The 19,461-nt window shown below is 39.0% G+C and overlaps 1 protein-coding gene across 4 annotated transcripts in view; it reads left to right on the top strand.

The window, feature by feature from the left end:
* The window catches only part of AFF2 (ALF transcription elongation factor 2), a 332,807-nt gene that overhangs the window by 88,430 nt on the left and 224,916 nt on the right, over nucleotides 1–19,461 (top strand). For all 4 annotated transcript variants that reach the window (XM_059859354.1, XM_059859352.1, XM_059859355.1 and 1 more), the window contains exon 3: nucleotides 3,713–4,603. In XM_059859354.1, the coding sequence (XP_059715337.1) occupies nucleotides 3,713–4,603 (891 nt within the window). The remainder of the gene's footprint in view (nucleotides 1–3,712; nucleotides 4,604–19,461) is intronic.

The following is a 19,461-nucleotide window of genomic DNA, read 5'->3' on the forward strand; positions in this document are numbered from 1 at the left end:
AGCTCCACTGTCTCATGTGGGAAAACAACACCTTTGACAATGTGATGACATCCAGCATTATTTTGGGAAGGTCAGGCAGTAAGGGTCGTGTTGCTCTTTAATGCAAGTGGGTTGCAGGTCCTGCCTTCAAACCCTGATGCAACCTGTTCATGCTGGATTTTGCAGAAGGGATCAGAGAAGGGCCTGCAGTGTAACAGCAACAGACATTTGAAAAAGCAGTGTTGGAGCTTTCCTGAGAGAAGCTGTAATTTTACTACTGAATTGTTGATACCTTTTAATGTATTGAATTACTCACAGATGAGTATTTTAAAAGAAAACAGTAGGAGTATTTTTGTTACTTTTCAAAGGAATTGCCTCAGAAGAGTTCAGCTTGGGAAAGAGAACCTAATGAGCAGCATCTCCATTGTGGAGCCTTTGGTGAATATTAAATCATTTATCTTTTTCAGGTAAAGCCCCTCCATGCTTTTCAAGCTTAGCATAAAAAAGATCTCAGCTTCTAATCTGTGGAGGTTAGTTTAACTATGAGGCATAAGGAAGTGAATGAATTATGAAACCTCAAGTTTCACACAAATTTTCAAAAAACACTTGTAAATGGGGCCTATAAGTTTGAGTGCATTAGTTCTTTTCTTTGTAAAACTATAATGCAATAGCTAGCTAGCAAATTAGTCTTCCAGTAGGATTCTATTATAGATAGCTTTTGAAAGAAATAGAAGCAAATGCAGGAAGATGGGCATTTCCTAAATTAACAGAAGCCTAGAATGAGGGGGAATGCTACTAGCAATGAGTCATAAACCAGGCATATAATTTATGCCTTGGAATAATCAAAATGCTGCATTTCCTTGATAGCAACAAAATTGTGATTCAGCATGCTGTTCAAAAAATAAGACATACAGAGGTTTTCTTTAGGAAATCAGCCAATTACCCAGCATATGAAGGTAGAAATTGTCCCCAGTCTGGAAGTAACAAAGAGCAAGCAGAAATTATGACTGGATTTTGTGTTTCTCATGCTGGTATCCAGGCTTGTCAAGAATCCTGTGCTTCTTGTATGAGCCCTGAATTTGTTGTGGAAATAAAGTAAAAACATTATTGTTATGCTTTATATCTTAAATGCAGATGGAACAGTGCACTGCATTCCTGAGCTCGTTCAGATTGTGATGTGCTGCCTAGGTCTGATCTTAGCTGTGTGTGTTCTAATTTTATTTAAATGCATTCCAAATTACCATTAATAATGGTCTTTTGCTTTGCAGTCCAAAGGCCACTGAAGAGAGTAATTGTCTTTCCATTGACTTCAGTAACCATTGGATATGAGCTTTACTGTACTTAAAGTACACTAAGGATGTTTAAAATAATTTAATCTCCATGGTTTTCAGTAAATATGTTTTTATTAATGTTCCCTGTAAAAGACTATGAATAATAATAATACCTAACATTTATACAATGTCTTTTATCCCCAGGATGTGAACATTAGGCATAAAATAGAGTTAATATAAAGCAAAGTTATATTTATCATCATGTGACGTGTAAAAGAAAATACATTGAGAGAATTAGGTACTCCAACATAAAATAATTGAAAAGATCTACTTTCAAGTTAAAACATTTTCTCTGTGAGGATCTAGACAAGAGCCATTTAGTGTGCTGGGATGTTGAAGTGTTACAGTTATGATATGTTGTCAGTACCTTTTTTTTTTTTAACTTGTGCTTTCTGGAAAGTAAGCTAAATGCTCCCTGGAAGTGTAGCTGAACCACAGAGGTGAAGGTTGGTGGTCAGGTTTTTTATTTTGGTGCTGTTATTTCCCATGTTCTATCCCGTAAGGAGTTAAAGTGTTTGGGCAGGGAGGAAACAGAACAAGTATGTAAGTGTTTAGACTTCGGATCATAATTCCTGCTGGGCCCTTAAGCACAATGGAATCTCCTTGTTTTAAATTTGGGGGTTGAACAGAGAAAGCCTGGTTTTGGCTGCTGCCCAAACAGCTCATTGTGCAACTCAGTTGAAGGAGACTGCTCATATACAAAGAGCTTATTCTTGGCTTAGCTAGAATATAATTTTTGCCACTAAAATGACCAACCTAGGGACTTAGTGAATTAAAGTGATTCGTGGTTCTCCACAACTGGGATTATTAACTGTATCAGTTAGAAACACTGGCAAAATGTATAGAGACGGGAACAACATTGAACAGTTAATTTTTAAATCACTGCCTCAGTGCAGTGCTAATATATGTTACAATCCCTGAGAATGAGCAAAAGGAAATTTGCATTTATTATCTTCTTTTTTAAACATTTTTTATGGCATGTTCAGTGCTCTGCTCATCCTCTGACTGGTTCAGCAGTGTCTAATGTAAGTAGATATTTCAGGAGAAATCCATGCATGAATTTTTTCATCACTCAAACTTCTCTTTAATACTTGAGGAAAGTGGGATCAGGGGCATAGTAGGATCCCTCACCAAAGAACTGTGACACTCTCTAACCAAGCACAAGCTCCTGCTGCTGATTTTCCCCATCTCAATGGCCTGGTGTTAAGGCACCATTGGACTGTGGCACTGCTTGTTTTATTGAGTGAAAAAACCCCTCCAAACAGAAGTAGAGTTGGCTGTATCATGACATAACTTTGTCATTTAATTCCAGACTGTAGAACTGAACCATCTGCTTGAACAGGAACTGTAGTGCAGCTTTGTTTTTATCTTTTGAGTCTTGTAAAGCCATGAGCATGGGGAATGAGATGTTTTAGTTCTCTGCTGGTCTCTTCAGTGGAACAGAAAGGTCAGTAGGAAGGCTGCTGCTTTGCATCCATGTGGGGTGAGTTAGAACAGGAAGAGAGAGGAAATCAGCTGTGTAGTAATTATAGCTTCCAGCTTATTTGTCCAGCACTTTTTACAAGTGAAAGGGAAAAGGAAAAAGAAACTTAATGCTTCAAAAGGAAAAGTATAATAGCAGTGAAACAAATATGAGTCAGTATTTATTTAATAATTACTGGAAATCAAAGAAAAGCGGGATTAAGAAATACAACCAGCCTGCAGACAGCAGAAGAATCCTGGTGCTTAAGAATGTGGCAACCATGTCTAAGTTCTATGAGAAAATATTTTTGAATGATCTTTACGTTGAACCTACCAGAGCATGTGGTAGAAGCTTTTTCTTCTCTGGCTTCAGATTAGATACTTCAGGTCAAACTCTACTTTCCATGGAAAAGTAATTGAAGTTAAACTGGAGTGAAGAGTTTGGTGCTATTACAGACTGCCCAGCTTCTGTTTATGGCAGGACTGTGGTCAAGGGGCTGATAGAGCAATAACATACTTACATCAACTGTGTGATTACAATTCAAATGCTCAGTAGCCAGTAATTGTGCATTCGTGTTTTGCACCATATGAAATGTACAAGCCCAACATCTCTGACATAAACCCAGCTTATTTTGTGCCTAACATCCATAACTGATGCAATTTAAACACTTCTCTGAGAGCATATTTAAGAAAATGGGAAGCAGTAGACAAGTGTTACTGATGCAAGCCTGTTTCAAGAGATTCTTTGAACACAGTTATTGATAGGTTTTTCTTACATAACATATGCAAAATGTAATTGAAATTTAATTAAATGTCAGCATGACACCATTAAACAGCTAACATTTGCCATCTTCTAAGACAACTATTCTGAGCAGTAACTTGTAAATCAGGAATTTACTCACGCTTTTCTTGTCTTTTTTTTTTTTTTAAATATATTTTAGACAAATAAAGGCGACGCCCTTGCAAACCGTGTCCAGAACACATTGGGAAATTATGATGAGATGAAGGATCTGTTAACCAACCACTCCAACCAGAGCCACCTTGTAGGAATCCCAAAGAATTCTGTACCACAGACGCCCATTGACAAAAATGAACAGAACTTTTTCCCAGAACCGAGGAACAGGATGATCCCATCTCATCAGATCAGCGGCAACTCATCAACATCAATGCCTCCACCTTCTTCATTGTCATCTAATTCTACTTTGCTGCACGGCCACCAGAGCAGCAGGAAGTCGAGGACAGACTGGTCACGCAGTGGTCACAACTCCAGTGGGGCCCAGCCAAGCCAATCCAGTGGCCAGCAGAGTCGGACAAAGCACAGCTCTTCCCATGACCAGTCCCAGGGCAGGTATGAAGATCTCTATAACTGCCAGAGTGAGCAGCATAAAAGTGGGGGAACTGAGGAAGCAAATGCTATGGCAACATCTTCACATTCGAGGAGGCACACTCATGCAAAGTCAGCACCTGGAGAACACACTTACAAAGAAAACAGTCATTCCAAGTCACCCACAGAGCTCGAGTTTGTAGGCCATGGTCCTGGATCTCCACTTCCTTCCACTTCTTTGTTAACTGCAAACAATGGTCTTTCCACTCAGAATTTCCCACCAGGACTTCACTGTAAGAACAGCATGGTCCAGCAAAAGCCTACAGCTTATGTCAGGCCTATGGATGGTCAGGACCAGGTGCCCAATGACTCACCTGAACTGAAGCCCCCGATAGAAATTGAGAGTGGATATGGAAATCAGTCCTTTGGAGCACTGCTGGATGGAAAAGTGAACACACCTAGTTCGAAGAACAAAGTACCAAAGCTCAACATTCCTCCTGTTAGTGAAGTAAGTGGTTTAAAATATCTTCTCTCTTGTACTGCTTGAGTGTTACATTCACTAAATATTTTTCTCTGGAAATATGCAGTTCCATTACTGGAATAAACAATACAGTGTATTCCTTTTTCTGGAATGTGCATGACTTCTTTTGGCGGTTTGTTGTGATAGTCCCAGTAGCAGTATTTAATGTAGTTTTTAAAGCACAGCTTGGAATACTAACGTTTCTTGTTTATGATTAATATTAAAAGGCTAGATCTCTGTTGGGTGTAATATATGTATGCCAGCTATACTGGTTCTGGACAGGGAACTCTAATATCTCAGTTCATCTGCAATTCTTACTCTTGAATTCTCAGTTAGTAGGTAGTTTGATAGACAGATTGCTGTTTTAAATTCTAAGGAAAAATGGCAGTGTTCAAATTTCAGTGGTACTAAACAGTGCTGCCAGGAAGGAGTTTATTTGCAGAGTTTGCTAAATTCCTTTTTTTCTTTTTATTAGAATTAATATGACTTAAGTTGTGAATAATGCTTATGAAAATGTTTCCCATTGAAGCTTTTATGCATTTTGAAGAGCTCTTAATACTGGGATTCAGTCCCAATCTCTGCAACCAACAGTTTAAGCTGTTGAATTTTGTATTGCTGGTCAGAACAGTAGTCCTGTGAGGAACATTTTAGTTGGTTCATATTCGTGTCCATTCCAAGCACAAATGTATAATAAGGATATGGATTGAACTATTTATACTCTGTGTATTTTTTCTCTTAGTCTGAGTTTCTCTAAGCCTGTAACCTTTGGAAGGTAGGTGTACAGTGTACATATAAGCAGAATTGCAAGATGGGTTTTTCATAGCTTTCTGTTTTCCCAAAAATATTTCCCTGCTTGGTAATATTTTTATCCTAGGAATGAGGAGCGATGCATTCTTAAACCACTTTATTGCAAAAGGTCAGCTTTTTCTATTGGAATAATTGTTTCAAGCCAATAATTTGTTTGACTATTTAAAAACTTGATGTTATTTATTAACATTCCAGGCAGCAACAAAGACTGATGTGTTTTGCAGTAGAGCTTGGAATAATTTTCTGGGAACTGCATCTGAAAACAGTAAAAGGCCTATTTATATCAAGTGGAAGCTGAGGGTTGCTTGCAGATGGTGTTTTATTAGAAAATGTATTTGTTAATAAACGTAGCTTTCTGCAAGATTACTTTACAGATGTTTCTGTTTATTTTTACCTTGGGTTAAAAATCTGCTGGTGTAGATGACTTCAGAGTCTGCTGCGATTTGTCACTAGCATTGTTTGGCAAGTAAATAATTGCATGCAGAGGAAATAATGATGTTGCAAAAGCAAATACTTTCTTTCGCTTCCGCCATCTATTAACGCTGTGAGTCAATAGAAGCACTTTAAAGTGCAGAATTAATGCAAAGTATTTTTGGAAATAAATTGTACCTTTTGCAATTGGTGTCAACTACTAAGAATGCATTTTTAATCTCTTTACTTTTTGAGTGAAATCCTGGCACTATGAAATCGATTGAGTTGTTAACAATGTTTTTTGGGCGCAGAATTTCACCCATGTTCTTGCATAGCTCTAGCAACCTCTGATATGAATTGTTGTTTTTGGAACGGTTCCTAGTTGCAAAGATGAAACATTGAATTATGAATTTGTTGCTATTTTAGTTGTTTTTTTAGTTTATATCCTGCATAGTGAAAAGTATAGGTGTATAATTAATTTCATATTCAGATAAATTGTAAACTCTAGGCAATTTAGAAATGAAAGTAGATAATAATCTTCAAACAGTCTGCATTTTGAGAGTGTTGAAGAGAGAAGGAAAACCCAAAGCTGCAACAAAATAACTTTCCTTTCTGAGACAGAACACAGAACAATAGCCAGACTGATGGATCTTTTACAGGCAAATCTCCTCCTGAGTTTGGAGAGTTGGATTTTTTTTGCCTGTGTCAGGACTGTGAACTTTGGCCCTCTGTGTTTTTCCACAGATGTGTATCCTGAATTTGATTTACCTCGCGTTCAGCTATAAAACTCCTTCCAATCCAACATTATAGATAACTGGTTTAGTTTAAGCTTAATCAGAACTGACAGTGCACACCTGTGAAACCCATAACCTTTTCAGAATGACTGCAGTGAGTGGCTCTGTTGTAATCTTTATACAATTGATGTGGAGGCTTACGATCCTTTGGTGGTGCTTATCAATTTATGAACCTTCCCAAGCCACCTCGAGCCATAGTGATCTGCTTGAAACAATTTTTTTCCTACTCCATGGGTTTCCATCTTAACACTGTTCCACGTGCTGGTGGTGATCTAGCAGTAGGAGAATTGTTTTGGGGCATTTTTGCATAATTTGTTCTGTGGTTTTCCTCTATATCTGAGTCCATTTTTTCAAGTTCCTGAGTGTATGCAGATGAATGCATACTGAAAGGTTTTTAGTGATTCTCTCAAAGTTTTGCTTGTTCTTAAGGTGAGGAATTCTGTAAAGAAATAAAATTCCTAGGTGATGGTCCTGCAATAATGGCATCCATTAGGGCATGCAGTGTTGGAAAAGAAAAAGACTGTTCTTGCTATCTTACAGAGAGAGAGGGGAATAAGTAACCAAATATTTGAACAAGCAGATTTAAAAGAAGTGCTCAGACTGATGTGGAAATATGGTGTCATTTATCATGGCTTAATGGAATAAGATGTTGAGTGCCCTGGAAACGTTCTGCCATGTGTAAGGAAGTGATCAATTTTATAACATAATTTGTGTCACTTGAGGTGTTGCTCTAAGAATCTTTGCTCATTTGCTGGGCCCAATTCTGCCATCAGAGATGCCCATCCATCTTGCAGTTGCTCTGTGCAGACAGCTTTGTTAATGCCTCTCTGATGGCGTGTCTCTGCTGGGCCAGGGATCGTGGGTCAATGATTTCTGAGGTCCTGGACATTCACAGGGAGTTCACACAGACCCACCAGGTGGGTCAGGAGGTGGTTAGCAGCTCTCACACACCTGTGGACTAACCCTTGTCTCTGAGTGGGTGCTGCTGTGTGATTCCCAGACCTTGGCTCACCCACACAGAGCTACTTCAGACTTGACTCTGCACCATGAGTGGCCATCTCTGGTGGAGAAATAGAAGTAGCAGAGCCTCTGTAAACTTTTAGTTATATCACAGAAGGGTTCCTTTGTGATTTTGTGATCCTATTGATTTCTTTTACCTTTTTGCTTTGTTTTTCATATCAGTATTGTTTTCTAAGGGTGAAGGTAAAACATTTTATGTTTTGGTGCCTTGAGCCAAACCCAGTGTAACCAGCAGTGCCCAGGCCTGGCAGTCCCTGAGGTTCAGGAGCTGTGGGGCAGAGCTTCATGAACTGGGAAGCCATAGGGCCATGATGGGAGTTCCTGGGGCTCATGCAGAAATCAACCAGAGTTGATAAGAATGGCCTTGAAGCTAAAACTGGGAGAGAAAATGTTAGAAAGCCTCAACCTGTAAATGTTATTTCCTGTTCCTTTCCTATTAACTCCCATCTCTTTAGTATGTATTTACATGCATACTTACATTGCAATACTTATATATTAATTTTGAACTTGCATTTAACATCTGATAAATTGTGGCAAGCCGGGAATATTGCAAAGAGCTTTTGTATTATGCAGAATTCCACCTACTTAAATCCTATGATGGCAGATGATTGTTACTTACCACTCGAAGAGAGCTGCATAGTTAAATCCTATGCATTTCTTCAAAAAAGTAGATGTTAGAGACCACAATAACAGCTGATCCTCTCTCTGCTGCTTTAAAATCCAGAATCTTGGTACATGTATGTATATTTAAACCTCTAGGAATCAGATGATTATAAATTATTTCAAATGGACTAAGGCAGCAGGTGACAGCTGAAAGCAAGCCTGCACTTTTCAGATTGGGCTCAAGCACAAATTACTGGGAGCCCTGGGTAAAGCAGAGGGTTTTAAGGTCTGTGGGAACATCAGAAGCTGCATTCCTGGAAAACCTTATGCCCAGTTCCCCAGAACAATGCATGGATTTCCAATAATGGTGTAGAGATGGGGAATCAAGAGCAATTGAGATAATTTTTAAATCTCAAGGCAGTTTTTAAATCTCACTACAGAATTGGCTTCATGTTCCTGCAAAGTAGCAAATGCTCATGTAATAAATTTTCCCAAAAATACAAAGCTAGGAACAAATCCAAAAGGCCTACGACATCTATGTCACTTTCCACTTATGGAATAAAAAATGGAGAACTTCTATTTTCACTTTACTTCTAGGAAAATATTTTGACGGATTCAGTATACTGCAAAGTGATAAGCTTCTGTTGCATGTTTCAAATCATTCTGTTATCGCTGCATGTATTGATTTGCTTAGTGCTTTCTGAGCTGGCTATAAAAAAGGCTGTTCTCCTTCTGCATTAAAGAGCAAGAAAAATTGACAGGTAGATAACCATATTGATTGAACCTAAATAGTAAATGCAAGAGGCTTATATATGACTTATAAAACTCTCTATAGGAACCAAAGCCAGCATAATACCTTTTTTTTTCTTAATTTATTAGAAAGTAGATGCCTTTAACCAGCCCCACCCCTTTTTGATATACATGCTACTCTAGTTGTCAACTGAAGTACATTACCATAGTTCTGGGCAAATGACTTTTTTCAAATGCCAGCTTTAGCTGTCCCCCTGACTTTGAGCTTGGAAGAAGAATGGACTGAATCACGCATTAAGATGAAATCCCTTTGCTTGGTTCATATTTCAAAAGTCTGAGGCCAAAAACAAACCCAAAGAGCAGTATTTCTTGCAGTATTAGAGGTTACAGCCATATGTTTTTAATTTGTAAATACTGTGAGAAGTAATGTTCTTATGATACTTCTAAATGAAGACCATATGACACCACTCGACTGAAGACCTCTTATTGTGGCCTTTTGAAGGCTACTGTCCCATGGCCTGGACAATGGCTAGCAAAGCTGTTTTGCAAGGATAGTGAGAGGACAAATTGTCTATTTTAAATCAAACATAAATCAGCACATTTAGGGCCTGATTTTGAGCCACTGTGACCAGTCTGCATTTCAGAACAGGGCACTTGAAGTCGATTGAATAAGTGTGGCTGAAAGAACTGACCGTGTGTGTTTGGTTTGGGAAAAGAAGGGTTAGGTTCCTTCTTTCCCATTGTTCATTTGTTAGTGGTTTTTGTTTTGTAAGCTATTCCTAATTTTGACTTGCTGTGAGGAAGAAAAAAAGTCTGAGTGAAGTTAGAGTTAACTCTGGGAAGAGTCAGACCTGTGGTGTCTTGAAGAGTGATTTATTTTTTTTGTAAACCTTTTTGAAATCCCCAGTGCCAGAGTAATTGCTTGTCTCATTTGGTGTCTCATGAAATGTCACAAAGTAAAATGACCTCAAAGGCTTTGGGGAGAGCAGTAGAAGAATTTGTTTGGCTTGAGCAAAGATGTGAAGGCATTATTCAAAGGCTGCAGGGGGACTGTAGGGTGTATTCATAACTTTGACAGTAAATTTGGTGTATGACTATAAAACCATCACTTTTTTAAAGGAAAATACCACCAGCTGTGTAAAACCAGCATTGAGTGTTATGTTATCTCAATGTTGACTGTTAATGTACCTTTTGAATAATAACCAGGAGCTGGTAGAGCTAATTTTTCAGCACCTTGTATCCACCTATCTAGTGTGCAAATGCATAAGGAAGGATGTTCTTGGATCTTAGTATTAGTATTCTGCTTAGTTGTCAGCTAACAAGGGCATTCTTTTAGGACCAGCCCAGCAGGTGGAACAAAGGTGGGGCCTTTGCACTATTTTTAATACTCTTCTGGAAGATAACCTGCTTTAATAAAAATATTCTCTCTGAACAGTGAAATAAACAATGCTCGTGTAAGAAAAGATGGGGAAAATGCCATTTTCATGTATTGGAATGTTTCATGGTGTGTGTTTTCACTCTGGGCTTCCATCAGTCCTTGAGTGAATTGCATGCCTGCTTCCTTCTGAGAACAGGATGGGCAGATATTCAGGCATTTGGCCTTCTGTGCTACAATGAATGGTCATTTTTAAACTTTACTACCAGCTATGTTAAATTTTATTTTAGCTGATACAAAATTTTATTTTTAAATAAAATTAAATTTTATTTTTAGCTGATACAGCCTCTAAAGGAACACACAGCTAGTTTGAAAATACCTACCTACATATTCACTGTTCATTCCTGTCATAACGTTCAGATTTTGTTTTCACAACCTTTATTCTTTGTAGAGAAACTAAGATTTTAAAATAGTCTGAGAACACAGAAGTCACATGTTTTTTCAAGTGCAGGCAGGAGAGTGTGCACACATCTCTGCATGGGCAGTGACAGCTGTTGTTAATCATCACTGGGACTGAACCTGGGGCTTCTCTGGACAGTCTCTGCTTCTTGAACAACAGCAGGGACTCTCCCTAGAAGCTATAATTTACTTTCTCCCAGTGCCACTCATTTAGTGAATATGATGAAAACATTGCATCCAACACACACCTGTTAAATATGTAAAAAGAAGCATAAAGATAATCAGGGGGTATAAATGCAGGAGAAGAAAGTTTTAATCCTGATGAAAATAGTAGTCAAGTAGAAAATTAGACTGTTGTATCTGGAAGGTGTAGATCAGTAGGGAGCAACTGGGACGGTCCTTGCAAATGCCAGGACAGCTGAATGGTGCAGAATGTGATTGAGTATTGTAGACAGAGTAGGAAATCAAACATAAAACACTTCAGATGTTACAGGAGCAGTTGAGACAGTAATACAGATAGTGACAGGTAAAGAAGGAGGGACAGCACCATACATTAGAAGCTGAATGAAGATTTATAGAGAATATTGCAACAGGTAAAATAAGCCCTAGGGAAAGAATCAGAAGAAAAGGTTGTTCAGACAACAGAGGTGAGGAGGACATGGAGGAGATGCAGGTGTGATGTGAATGTACAGTGAGCTCTGGCTGGGCTCTCAGCAGGAACATGCTGGCCATAGGGCAGCACATGGACAGCAGGGTAAGCCCAGTGAAACTGGGCTCACCATATGGGAAAGAGCAACTGCAGTGCTCAGGTGTGGTCACCTTTCTGGTGGAGGTCACAAGAACAGAAGTGCTTAACTGCTCTTAAGCTGATCAGACTCCATCTCATGAGAAGCTGGATTGATACTCCGGGCACTGACCCCTGGTCCCCGGCAGCCTCTCCTGCTCTGTCCCTGCATTCTCACAGGTGTGAGGTGCTTACATGCACACCTCAGGCTGTTTTCTGTCCTTTTGTTTCTTGACATGCAGAGTTGCACTCAGATTTTAAACCATTGCAGCAACACAACGTGAATCATATGTACAACATACCTTTAAAATGTGAAAATCAGAGGAGGTCTTACATGAGCATTTCTGGTTATGGCCAGAGCCACCCCACTGTGAGCTGTAGTCTCTGCTTCAAGTATGGAAAAGCATTTAGGAGCTGCAAGTGAAAACATCATATGGGAATACTTTAATAAAAAAAACCACAGTGAAAGAAAGTTGAACATATAACTTGGCAATGCTCCATGAACTGCAGATATAGGTTAAAGTTATTTAGTTGGCAGGCAATTGCTGGTGTATTAGCAGTGTTGGGGAAAAAAATCTAATTTCTGTATTTTGGCTCGTGCAGTAAAGAAATTCCTCCCACATAAATATGTTCATTTCACCTTCTGGGAAGTAAAGAAAGGAAACTGTAGCTGCAGTCTGTTATTTAATCTTCCTGAAATTAGCATTTGGTGCTCAGGAAGATTGAAAGATTTAATGCCAATGCCTTCCTCAAAAGAAAGAAATGACACACCACATATGCTTTAGCACTGGTTAGACTGTTAAATGGAATTAATCAAAATCCATGTTAAAATATTTCCATGTGTTAATTAGCAACAGTTTGGAACATTAAAATACATATTGGCTTGGGAATAAATTAGTGAAGAAATATCAGATTGAGTTTGTGGGTTTTAAACTGCAACACAATATACTGTGTGTTTTAGAAAGGTAAATGTAAATACATTCCTCTGAAATGCTGTGGCAATGTGCATTTAAAAATTGGGCAATAAACCAATCTCAAACAGGCTTTTGTTATGGCAAAGTGATACCATGTCCCATTTTAAAAGAAACATTGGATTGTTCCCTCATATAATAAAGCACGAGAAAAACAGTTTAAAAATGCTAAGAGTTTCATCTCAGGCCAAAGGAAGTTTTCAAATCTCTCCTGTGAAAAATCAGTGTGAGGTAGCAACTACCAACACCAGGTCTTCTGTTGAGAGTACAGGAATTCGCTTCTGCCTTTCCCTTCCTGCTGGGTCAGTGCAAAGTTTGTTTTCCATTCTCTTATACTGAATCTTAAGAGCAGCAGAATAGCATAAATTTAGTTTTTTTCCATACTAATAAATTAATATACATGAGGCAGGTAGAGATACCTGTGGTAGCATTATATATACCAAACTCCTCACTAAAAATAAGTGGCCATGGTTGGCCCACAGAGTATCCATTTTTCTTCCTACAGAGGGAATGACTGCTCTTTTTCACGACAGAAGAGCATATAGAAACCACCTCCAGGAGGGAATTCTTGGAGTTTCACTTTGGGTTTGATCGCCCACAATCACATTAGTGGGGATAATTTTATGTACGTTCAGTTCAGGAAAGTTTAAAAAGGTAGGTGGTGATTTTCATTTTTTCTATGGGTGCTGCTCAAGTAGCTATTTGTCCTGTAACATTGAGCTTAAAGAAAAGGTTTGGGGAGCTGAGGGAGGAAGAGGCAAGGTAAGTACAGATTCAGTGTCACTTTCCAGGCTAACAAGCCTCGAAATTTTGCTTGGATTCACAAAGATCTCTGAGAGAAGTCAGTGATCATAGATCTAAGCCTCAATCCCCATTAATACTGCCAATTAATTCTGCCAGTCTAAACATATTTCAGTTGACACATGCTACTTTCCCTTTGCACATGTCCTCAGAATAATCTCCCATTGTTATATCCCCCAGATGTGTAAACTTGTTGGGTTATATTTCACTGAACTGAAAGCTGTGCTGCTTAAATCCACAAGACAAGCTGGCAATTACTTCTGCTATTTGTAAATACTCAGGCATCCATTTACATCTGCCAGTATTTTAAATATAAACATTGAGATAATTCTTTCTTAAATATCTTAAAACACTAATATATACTTTGTAAACTTAGAAAATCATACGAATCCTCAGGTGGCTTGGGGAAGTCAGGATTTGGATTTTATCACTTAGAGTTCATCCTGAATGAAGGCTTCCTTCACATCCTGGTCAGGAACCTGAACTCAGTTTAATCCTTTTTAATGTCAAGAAACCCTATCTTTCATGTCATCAGAAAACCTGGAACTTCCCCCAAAAATATAACTGGGACTAGCATATGCTACTTCCACTTGAACATGGTTAATTTTGAACCTCTCTTTGCATCCAGGAGTAGCTTTCTTAAGTGCCTTCCTTGTGAAGAAAAACTTCACAGTTTATTTTGCATTGGAACAGCGAGAGATTGTAACATCTTTTCTTCCCGCCAACACAGGCAGTTTCACATTGACATGAAATATGGCACAAATTTAGCTAGGGAAATACTAAGAAGGGTACTTTTTATTCCAAGCAATTATCCTAGCAACCACGTCATTCGTTCCACAATCCTGTGATCACAAAGGTCACCGTTTCACACGGGTTTATGGCGAGCACCACGCACTGGGGTGTCATGGATCACAAATGGTTTGCAGATCCAAAGTTTGGAAATTGGGGATTTTGAGCTTTGCCACTATTTCTGAGAGCAAAACTTGACCATTAAAGTTTCCTGAGGTCTGTGGAGTGACAAAAAGCCAATTATGGGATAAGCATTGCCCGTGCCAATGGCAGATATTTTTCCATTGTCATAAATTATTTCTTCCACTACCAGATAGGAAATGACTGGGTAGAGTGGAATGGAGGCAGGGCTGCATCCACCAGGTTTCTGCATATTGAATAGAAATAGAAAGAACTACATTTAAATCCCACTAATTTTTACATACAAGTGCTATTGCTTTTTCCCCTCCATGTAGTGATGAGCTGGTTTTTGGCAGTTCCTTGACACATAAAATACCCAATTCAGTGTGCTAAAGCTAAACAAAGTAAACCAGACTGAGAAACAGACCCTTTTTTGTGGAGTGTTGAGGGGATGGTAAAATACAGCCAGGCTAGATCTGTCCTGCCCTTTTGTGATAGTATTGCTGTGGGTAATCCAGATAATTCCATATGAGGACTAAGGCTTTCTGATTTTGATTAGAAGAAGCAAAATTGGGCCATAAATGATCAGTCTGAATTAAACTTATTTAGGACTGAAAGCAAAAGAAGGACATATAGAGTTATTGCTCTTCAGAGGAGAAGAAAAATCAAAATTTGCAAATGCTCTTTCGGTAAACACGTTTTATTAAGATGTAGCTGCACCTGCATTTCATCAAGAAAATTGTTTGCTACAGTTTTTAATATACTTTGATATATTGAATATATTTGATTTATTTTGATAATAATGGGGTTTTTTCTGCTTTTATTAGAATTCTGCATGCTATAAGTTCCTAGTCCCAAGTATCAGATTTTGTGAGAGATGCCCTATTTAATTATAATTTTCATTCCCCTTTTTCAGAGCCGGTGTTTTAGCAGTAATGAAGACTTCAGATAAGCAACCAGATTTCAGATGCTAAATGATTTAACTAAATCAGGATTATCATATTACTATTGACTTTGCTTGGTTGCAAGACCCAGGTGCTAGAAAGAAAAATACTGCCTTTCTGTTAGCATTTTACCTTTTCTGAGGAGCACACTTTGGAAAGAAATCTGAGCTTCCCCTATTGCTGTTTTTTGGTTGATTGAGGTGTGGTCTCTGAATATGTGAAGTAAAGTTCTTTAGGTTGAAAGGAAAACAAGAGAAGCTCTGCAGGGATGCCAGTAACACACTCCAGATGCTCTCTGGTGCTCAGGAGAAGTCACACCAGTGCATCACAGCCCCTTCTCTCTCCTCCTTTCCCCCGACACACACCCGGTGTTCTCTGGCACTGACTCTCTCTGCAGGTTGGCTTCTGCTGTGCTGAACTTCTTATTAGTGGAGATGCAGCTTCATCCTCTGGCCCTGGCACAGGTAGTGAGTGACCTGGGATAAATTACCTGTCCTAGCAGTAGAGAAAGGGCACCTGCCTTCCATAGCTTCCCTGTAAGAACCATGAACACCTGTATCAGCAGGTGGCAGGAATGGAGGAAACCCTGCCTTCTCCTCACCATGGGCTGCACTCTCCAGCTCTTTGAGAAGGGAAAACTTCTCTAAGTGCTTCATAGCTAAGCACCTGAAAAGGGAGCTGATCTTTACAGCCAAGCATGGAAGATTTTCCATAAGAGATCTTGGATGGGGGTTCAGAAATGGGTGCTCAGAAGAATTCTCCATGTTGTTGGTTGCTCCAGTCATTTTAGCTCCTAGGGCAAGGCAGATGGCAGATCTTTGAAGGACAGAAGGGAAAAGAGGCATGAACAGAGAGAGGGATTTCCCCTTTCATTAACCACAAAAGATAAGTTTGTTCAAGAGCAAATAGCTAAAATAAGACAAGCAGCTCTGGTGCTGAAGGAAAGGCTGTTTGTGTCAAATACATAGGAAATACTGCTCCCAGATGAACTAATGTAAGGATTGTCCTTTAATGAAGCCAAGCTGAGTAGGGATCCTGGCTGTGGGAAGGCCTTGTATTTAATTTCTTTTCCTGTTAGCTGGCATGGGGCACTGCATGGTCAGCAGGGAGGTGATTGTGGGCATCTGTTTCTTCAAAGTACTGGAAGTAAAATTGACTTCTGCACTGTATTAACTTGAGCTTTTGTGGACTTCATAGGTGATTATTTTTCTGGCAGTGGTTTTACCAGTTTGTGTTGTGTTTGTGCCTATCTACAAATGCAAAATTATAAATAAGCTGTACATAGGTGAGCAATTAGATCTACATCCACATTTACAGAGTCTGGAAGGGCTTTTCCTGGTACACTGCTGTGTTTTCACAATGGATCACACGTGATAGAAGTGGGAAGGAATTACAGATTTTGTTGCCTTGTCTCCTGTGACATGGAGCTACATTTAGATCCTCACTGCATCTGGTTTCTGGTTTTGATCTTGAATAGACAAATATCACAGGTCTTAATAATTGTCATTTCTGGTCTTTCCACCAAAAATTAGACCCAAGGGAATCAGTTTTCAGCTGAATGTTTTCTGTTCTGTTCAGTGCTTAAATTTACTGGCAGTGCTTGTCTGTCTCTTACTGAGTGGAATCATACAATTATTTCTTAAATTCTTCTTTGTTCCCACAACCACTTTCCTACTCAGTCCCTTTCCAAACAAAGCAATATCCTCTTTGTCCACAATGTTGATGTCCCATGACTCTTGGGACTTACTGTTTCCCCTGTTTCCCTCTTATATGCCATCAGATGCAGGTTGCAAATAGCTGTGGTGTTGTGACAGCAGCACAACATGTACCCTGTTGTCATAGAAAAGTCTGAACCTTTCAAGTTGAGTGCTTTGTACCTGAGAAGCAATCCAATATCTTCTGTGAGGAGCTTTGAGTGAACAAGCTGCTCTTTAAACCCTGAGGTGATTATAATACATGTGTATGAGGTGTTGAGCCAAAGCTTCTGTATTTATGTATTAAGAGAAGGTATTCAGATGTGTTCTCCCACCATTTCTTGTGTATTTTTACAGTGGTGAAGTCTGGACTTTGCATATGGATTATTGTAATCCTTGTGGCAAAGTCTCACCTTGGATTGAGTGTCACATGGGGTAAAGAGCATTGCTGATATTTTGGAACAGTTTTCCTTCTGGAATGATTGCCTTCTCTCTGCTCTGAGGAAGGGGGGAGAAAAAGCCACAGCTTTGTGTTTGAGCTAATAAACTGTGCTGGGAGCCTCAGCTCAGGCTTACACTTTATTTTTTCCAGCCTGAAACACAGACTGAGATAACTCAGTTCTTCCCACAATAGACAGCACAAATATTCCTTGAAAGGGTTCCAAAAGTTTTGAGGCCTGGATAGCTGTGGCAAGAGTTTGTGTATATAAAAATATGTGCCATATAGGTTGTGTATAAAGGCACTTGAAAATTAGGCAAAATGTGCACACAGCTCTATCAAGATTTTGGGGGAAAAATGTTAAATTGCAGAATTCATTTGAAAAGACAAACACCCAACCTACAGCAACAACCAAAAAAAGAAAACAACCCCCATGCAGAAACAATGAAAAGCCACCAGTGTAATTTTGCATGTGGCTGTTATGCAAGGCTCCATAGGGATTACCTTTGACACTGGGCTCTCCAGCTTGCAGCATCTTGCATAACACCCTTGCACAACAAGCAGCACTCCACAGCAGCAGGTTTAGAGCCAGGGCAGAGCTCACTGCCACTGGCTGCAGTGTTTTGTGAGAATGCTCTGAGCCATTTCAAAACTAAGGGTAGAAAATGGAGTAAAGGAGACTGTTGGGGAAAAAGGAGGAAAATACCTCACTACACATCAATCTTGTACAAGTAAAAGAGATATATGTAATTTTCTTTTCAAAATCTGGTGTCTAAGCTTATTTGTTTTACCAAAAAGGAATAATCAATTCATGTTCTCCAGGGGGATCCTTTTTTTCTCTTGCCAAAGTCAGTGTAATTTTTATTTCTGGTTTCATGGAAGCAATTTTTAGAAACAACTTTTAGCCCTTTAGAATTAAGCTTAATAGATCATAAGTGTTCTGCATTTTTTCCCATCTCACACCTAAGGTTAATAAATCAAAAGTGTTCTCCATTTCCCTCCTCTCATATTTCTATACCTTCTCCATATTATGCCAAACAGTGAGACCCAGAAATGAACCTACCCTTCTGCAGAGATATTATTTATAAGGTCTGAATTCCAAACCCACAGTTGCTTATAGAAAACTTCTCATTGAGTTTAGTAGTGTATGAATCAAGACCTGTGAAAATAAAGTCAGAAAGGACCATTCTAAAATTAGCAGATACCAGTGATGACTGCATTACAGAGTGGACTGGACTATTTGTGCTATCCTTTTATGTAGCACTTCAAAACACAATTTCCACTGAAACAAGCTCTTGGGAAAATAAATGGAGAAGTTTCCAAATACTGTGGCTGTTTCAGTATTCATACATAATAAACCCAGCTTCTGTAAATAACTCATTTTATCTGTCAAACACTGTAGGCACATATGCCACATTTACTGTCACTGGGGTCGTAAATAAACAATGTGTCTGTCTACACATTACTTATGTCTGTAGGAAGTGAACAAGTACACATGAAGAACAGTGTGGAACCTATTTTAGTTGTGTAATAAATAGTTGGTGTTGCTATTGTTAATTATTTTAATTACATCTGAATTTATAAATATAGTTCATAATTTAATGCAGGATGCAAAAGGATAATAAACAAAAAATTAAGTATGTATTTCTTAAAAGCATTTCTACATCCACTCAATGAAGTACATCTTTGGGCTTGGGACATTTTGTCTCTTTATTCTGAACAGAACAGCAGAAAACAGCCCCCTCAAACTGCAGAAGCAGCACTTGGATCCAGGCACTCACTGATGCTCTAATGATGCTTGACTTTGTAACTGGAATCTCCCTGAAAGGACATTTGCAGGTTTTCAATCCCATCATAATCAGTGGTGTTCTCTGTGTATACCCAGACAGAATTTACATTTGGGTTTGGAGTGTAGGCCCTGACTGTGGGTCACTGTGTATCCATGAGCCAGACCTGTCACTCTCCTTTCTGTCAGTCTGTTTGCATCACTTCTGGTTAAGTTTTTGCTGTTTGTGGTCACATTTAGGCACCAGAGATAGCAGGAGGCTTCTAATGAGAAGCCAAAACATCAGGAGTCTGCCTTTG

This window comes from Haemorhous mexicanus, chromosome 14, assembly GCF_027477595.1.
Source record: "Haemorhous mexicanus isolate bHaeMex1 chromosome 14, bHaeMex1.pri, whole genome shotgun sequence".
NCBI lineage: Eukaryota > Metazoa > Chordata > Aves > Passeriformes > Fringillidae > Haemorhous > Haemorhous mexicanus.